At 46.5% G+C, this 6,232-nt stretch overlaps 1 protein-coding gene across 1 annotated transcript in view; it reads left to right on the plus strand.

Annotated features, from left to right (window-relative positions):
- The window catches only part of LOC141240125 (uncharacterized), a gene marked incomplete at its 5' end in the record, with an annotated part of 64,215 nt that extends 59,777 nt beyond the window's left edge, over positions 1-4,438 (plus strand). Inside the window, one exon of the mRNA XM_073668596.1 lies at positions 2,712-4,438. Coding sequence (XP_073524697.1) covers positions 2,712-3,725 — 1,014 coding nt within the window. The remainder of the gene's footprint in view (positions 1-2,711) is intronic.
- Positions 4,439-6,232: the final 1,794 nt, after the last annotated feature.

Below are 6,232 nucleotides of genomic sequence, written 5' to 3' on the forward strand. Positions count from 1 at the left end.
GCTCCAGAGGATAAGGAGGATCCGTGGTGTAGGGAAGCTCCAGGGGATAAGGAGGATCCGTGGTGTAGGGAGGCTCCAGGGGATAAGCAGGCTCTGTGGTGTAGGGAGGCTCCAGGGGATAAGCAGGCTCTGTGGTGTAGGGAGGCTCCAGGGGATAAGCAGACTCCGTGGTGTAGGGAGGCTCCAGAGGATAAGGAGGATCCATGGTGTAGGGAGGCTCCAGGGGATAAGCAGGGTCCGTGGTGTAGTGAGGCTCCAGGGAATAAGCAGGCTCTGTGGTGTAGGGAGGCTCCAGGGGGTAAGGAGGATCCATGGTGTAGGGAGGCTTCAGGGGATGATGAGGATCCATGGTGTAGGGAGGCTCCAGGGGATGATGAGGATCCGTGGTGTAGGGAGGCTCCAGGGGATGATGAGGATCCATGGTGTAGGGATGCTCCAGGGGATGATGAGGATCCGTGGTGTAGGGAGGCTCCAGCGGATAAGGAGGATCCGTGGTGTATGTAGGCTCCAGGGGATAAGGAGGCTCCGTGGTGTAGGGACGCTCCAGGGGATAAGGAGGATCTGTGGTGTAGGGAGGCTCTAGGGGATAAGCAGGCTCTGTGGTGTAAGGAGGCTCCAGGGGGTAAGGAGGATCCATGGTGTAGGGAGGCTCCAGGGGATGATGAGGATCCGTGGTGTAGGGAGGCTCCAGGGGATGATGAGGATCCATGGTGTAGGGAGACTCCAGGGGATAAGGAGGATCCGTTGTGTAGGGAGGCTCCAGGGGATAAGGAGGATCCGTGGTGTAGGGAGGCTCCAGGGGATAAGGAGGGTCCGTGGTGTAGGGAGGCTCCAGGGGATAAGGAGGATCTGTGGTGTAGGGAGGCTCCAGGGGATAAGCAGGCTCTGTGGTGTAGGGAGGCTCCAGGGGATAAGCAGGCTCTGTGGTGTAGGGAGGCTCCAGGGGATAAGCAGGCTCTGTGGTGTAGGGAGGCTCCAGGAGATAAGGAGGATCCGTAGTGTAGGGAGGCTCCAGGGGATGATGAGGATCCTTGGTGTAGGGAGGCTCCAGGGGATGATGAGGATCCGTGGTGTAGGGAGGCTCCAGGGGATGATGAGGATCCATGGTGTAGGGAGGCTCCAGCGGATAAGGAGGATCCGTGGTGTAGGGAGGTTCCAGGGGATAAGGAGGATCCGTGGTGTAGGGAGGCTCCAGGGGATGATGAGGATCCGTGGTGTAGGGAGGCTCCAGGGGATAAGCAGGCTCCGTGGTGTAGGGAGGCTCCAGGGGATGATGAGGATCCGTGGTGTAGGGAGGCTCCAGGGGATAAGGAGGATCCGTGGTGTAGGCAGGCTCCAGGGGATGATGAGGATCCATGGTGTAGGGAGGCTCCAGGGGGTAAGGAGGATCCGTGGTGTAGGGAGGCTCCAGGGGATAAGAAGGATCCGTGGTGTAGGGAGGCTCCAGGGGATAAGAAGGATCCGTGGTGTAGGGTGGTTAATGGAATAAGGAGGCTCCAGAGGGGACATGGAGGCCCATTTGCACTACAGGTTGCTCACATACTGGAATCGTTGCACTTTCTGCCACTGTAGATTTTTCTTCTCAGACATTGGGAGAAGGACTCCCCTGGGTCCGGTAATTAGGATTTAACCCTGTAATATGATTTTGGTGCTATTTCATTCTTCTAAGGGTTCGTATCATGTCCTTAGTAGGGTTCAGCGAGTATGTTCTGTCCGAGTATGGTCGGACCGAGCTCCAAGTATTTACAGCAGCTCGGTGATAAGGTTAGATCGCTCCCGTGTGTATGATTTGCAACTGTTTGACAGTTTTATTACATGGGAGGAATGTGTAAGAAATAGACATTCCTCACATGTAATAAAGCTGTCAAACAGTCGCAAATCAAGCGATTCAACCATATCACCGAGCAGCTATAAATACTCGGAGCTCGGCCCGAGCATACTCGCCAAAAGGGTTAATAGAACATACTCGCTCAACACTAGTCCTTAGGCATACTGTGGACATGATTACGGTGGCCACCTTTATGAAGCCCACCTTCGTGATTAGACAATCTCATTTGCATGCAGTAATAAAAGATTAAAACTCCATTGTTAATTGTGTGGACACTTTTCTACACTGAGGGCATGATAGGAAGCTTGAGAGAGTGAAATGGCACTGGTGGTACATTAAGGGGGTAAATCCTGATGACAGGTTCCCTTTAAGAACTGTCTATTTGCTGTCTAGTCTCTGCCACCCCTGACTTGTGCCAATGTCACCAGTTTATAAGTGTTATTCACTTTACCCGTCATTGTGTTAATGTTATGGCATGTAGTTGTCTTCCTTATTACCGGTACTTTCACTGACGAGGGTCTTCATTGTGAGATCCAGAAAATACATTCAGAAATCTCTTTTGTGTTGTAGATTAGATGTGATTTTTTTTCTATCTTTCATCCTGATAGGAAATCCTTGTGGGAATAAAGGTTTATCACTAAATTGTAAAAAAGAAGATATCAGGAAGCACTCTAATGGAGAAAACCTCATCACCCTTCCTGCACCTCCTGGACTTTACAGCACTTCACCTTCTTATAATCCTCCTGATCATGAGGAATCATCTCCTGAGCAATCTCACATTGTTACCACATTTCCAGGTGACACAGTAGATACAAGACTTCAGTGTGACAAGCAACTTACTAAAAGCTCAGCTCAGACACAAAGAAAACACAAAGGAGAAAAGCCATACTCCTGTTCAGAATGTGGGAAATGCTTTACAAAGAAATATAATCTTATTACACATCAGAGAAGTCACACAGGAGAGAAGCCATATTCATGTACAGAATGTGGGAAATGCTTTACAGATAAAGGGAATCTTATTACACATCAGAAAATTCACACAGGAGAGAAGCCGTATTCATGTTCAGAATGTGGGAAATGCTTTACATATAAATCAAGATTTATTACACATCAGAGAATTCACACAGGAGAAAAAACATTTTCATGTTCAGTATGTGGGAAATGCTTTACAGATAAAAGGACTCTTATTAGACATCAGAAAACTCACACAGGAGAGAAGCCATATTCCTGTTCAGAATGTGGGAAATGCTTTACATATAAATCAAATTGTGTTATACATGAGAGAATTCACACAGGAGAAAAGACATTTTTATGTTCAGTATGTGGGAAATGCTTTATTGATAAAAAGACTCTTATTAGACATCAGAAAACTCACACAGGAGAGAAGCCATATTCCTGTTCAGAATGTGGGAAATGCTTTACAGAGAAATCAAAATGTGTTAGACATGAGAGAATTCACACAGGAGAAAAGCCATTTTCATGTTTGGAATGTGGGAAGTTCTTCACGGAAAAAGGGAGTCTTATTATACATCAGAGAATTCACACAGGAGAGACTCCATATTCATGTTCAGAATGTGGGAAATGCTTTACAGATAAAGGGACTCTTATTAGACATCAGAAAACTCACACAGGAGAGAAGCCATATTCCTGTTCAGAATGTGGGAAATGCTTTACAGAGAAATCAAAATGTGTTATACATGAGAGAATTCACACAGGAGAAAAGCCATTTTCATGTTTGGAATGTGGGAAGTCCTTCACAGATAAACGGAGTCTTGTGATGCACGAGAGAAGTCACACTGGGGAGAAGCCGTATTCATGTTCACTATGTGGGAAATCTTTTGTAAATAAATCGTATCTTGTTAGACATGAGGGAAGTCATATAGGAAAGAAACTGTAATCATGTACACTGTGTGTTTTAAAATTTTTTAAAAAATTGCTCAGAATAATGAGTATACTTCCTTTGATAAGTAAGATTGTCATTAATATCTCACTGAATACCAGAACAATTTCTAAAATTTTCCTTTCCCCCATGACCAGCGCCACACGAGAGAGGGAATTCACCCAATAAGGACAGGAAGCGTACTGAATAAGAGGGCTGCACCTCTACCCCGCATCATTTTGGTTTCCTGTCCATGAGGGAACCTGAAGCTGAAGAATCAGGAGAGGAAAGTTAAAGGAGAAACTTACCCAGGCCTTGCCTGGAAGAAAGGCTCCTTGTCTATAGTGCCGGTGTCGGGTCCTGGAAGCGCCACCGCTGGTCACTTGAGGGCTCATGTAGATGCGAGCGCTGAAGTCCTTTTGGATGCCTGCTGGCCCCAACAATGTCCCAGGCTTGCGCATGTGCAGGACGCCCTGGTATTGGTGTGCCCTGATGAAGAGCATGCCGGAGACTTCTGACCTGAAGTGTTGGATTTCACTTCCAGGGGGTCTGGGGAAGACATGTACAAGGGGGTGGGGGAGTTGCTGTGGCTGGTCCCTCTTTTAAAATCAAGCCTGACTGCCAAAAGAGTGGCTTTTCTCTGGCTCTCCTTCCCCATGTGATATGGAGGAACGGCAGTGCCAGGATCAGAGTTCACGCAGCAATGGCAGTCTCATGAGTTGCAGAAGTGACAGTACGACCAACCACGAATAATGGTGTGATTTGATCCAGCCTCTGAATCTGGTACATTATTAAATTCCAGAATGCTGACTGATCTTTGTGAAATTTCACCATGGTAATTAAGTCCCTTTTTCTTGTCTCTAATTACTAGGAACGACTTAAGAAATGTGGCACAAAAGAATAAGGAGTGAACCCTTTGTAGGGATAAGTTACCTGACTTGTGGCAGAAAAGACTCTGTGCAGATTGTATACAGAAAACCGCATGTGAAGAATCCACTAACTTCATGGATTTGAGATCCGTGATCAGGGCACAAGTTAAGAATTCCCTTGAGACCCTTATTCATAAAAAAAGGAATAGAAAGGGAAGGAAAGGGTCCAAAAAACTATCACCTGATTTAGATGAATCTATAAAGTCGGAAGGTGAATGTGGATTGGATTCTTGTTCCTTTTCATTCTTTAATGGCGATACAGGGGGTAGGCCATGCTATCCTATAAAAGTCGCAGATAGGTTGATTAAGGCTGTGAGAGCTACCATGGGCATCTCGGATGCTACGGCCCCCAAATCCATACAAGAGTTCATGTTTTGTAGATTAGAGCAAAAAAAAAGAGACGCATATTTCTAATTAATGAAAAGATTCAGGCTCTCATTAAGAGAAAAAAATGAAGAGAAAGGGTTCACTACCATCATCTTCTAAGAGAAGATACCAAAACAAGACTCATGGAATAAGATCCCAAAGATAGACGTAGCAGTGGCCAATTCATCCAAAAAATCTACCTTGCCTTTTGAGGATGTGGGTATTCTGAAAGACCATCTGGATAGAAAGGCCGATGGTTACTTAAGACACACCTGGGAGTCCTCGGTGGGTGCCCTGAAGCCAGCGGTCTCTACGACCTGTACAGCCAGATCTATGATTATCTGGTTGCAACAACTAGAAGGTCAACCGAAGGATAATGTCCCAAGGGAAAAGATCGTGGCTGATGCAGGGAGCATCAGCTTTTATTGCAGATGCCTCAACAGACTCAGTGAGGCTGGCAGCCAGGTTAGCGGGCCTCTTTATTGCCACTCATAGGGCGCTATGGGTAAAAAGTTGGCCTGGGGATGTCCAGTCAAAGACCAAACTGTGTTCAATCCCATGTGATGGGGGCTTTCTTTTTGGTCAAGTTCTGGATGACATCTTGGACAAAGCTGGAGATAAAAAGAAAGGATTCCCCAGTTTGTCTATCCCAGAATACAGGAGTACCTTTTGGAATAGAAGATACGGCCGGAAAAGACCTCCTAGGATCAGGGAAAATAGGAAGTCATAAGACTAAAAAAAAAGGTTTCTTGTTTGGGGGGCCGCCTTCAGGTGGAAGGAAGTCTTCCCAGTGATGTCATTCCCCCGGAAGGAGGAATGCTTTCCCTCTTCCTCCATGCGTACAAATAAAATTCATCCCATGTCTGGATTCTAGGGATAGTGGAAGCAGACCTAAAATTGGAATTCCAGACTATCCTTCCACCCCTGCAAACCTTCATGGTGACACCTCTCCGAAGATCTTCCAAGCAATAGTTAGTCCTGGAGGCAGAGTTTTTGGTCCTCTTGGAGGTACCCATAGAAGAATAAGGAAAGGGATTATATTCCCCCCTTTTCTTGATAAAGAAGCTGGATGGCACTTTCAGAGATATAGTAAATTTGAGAGGTCTGAACAGATTTCTGGTATATCGACCCTTCAAGATGAAGTCAAAACAATCGGCTGTAAAACTTCTGTTTCTAGGTTGCTACATCGTGAGGACCTGCGCCGCGGTCAGCTGACTGTGACACGGGTGC

The sequence above is a fragment of the Phyllobates terribilis genome, unplaced genomic scaffold (genome assembly GCF_046119375.1).
Source record: "Phyllobates terribilis strain yellow unplaced genomic scaffold, ASM4611937v1 Scaffold_796__1_contigs__length_659822, whole genome shotgun sequence".
Classification (NCBI taxonomy): domain Eukaryota; kingdom Metazoa; phylum Chordata; class Amphibia; order Anura; family Dendrobatidae; genus Phyllobates; species Phyllobates terribilis.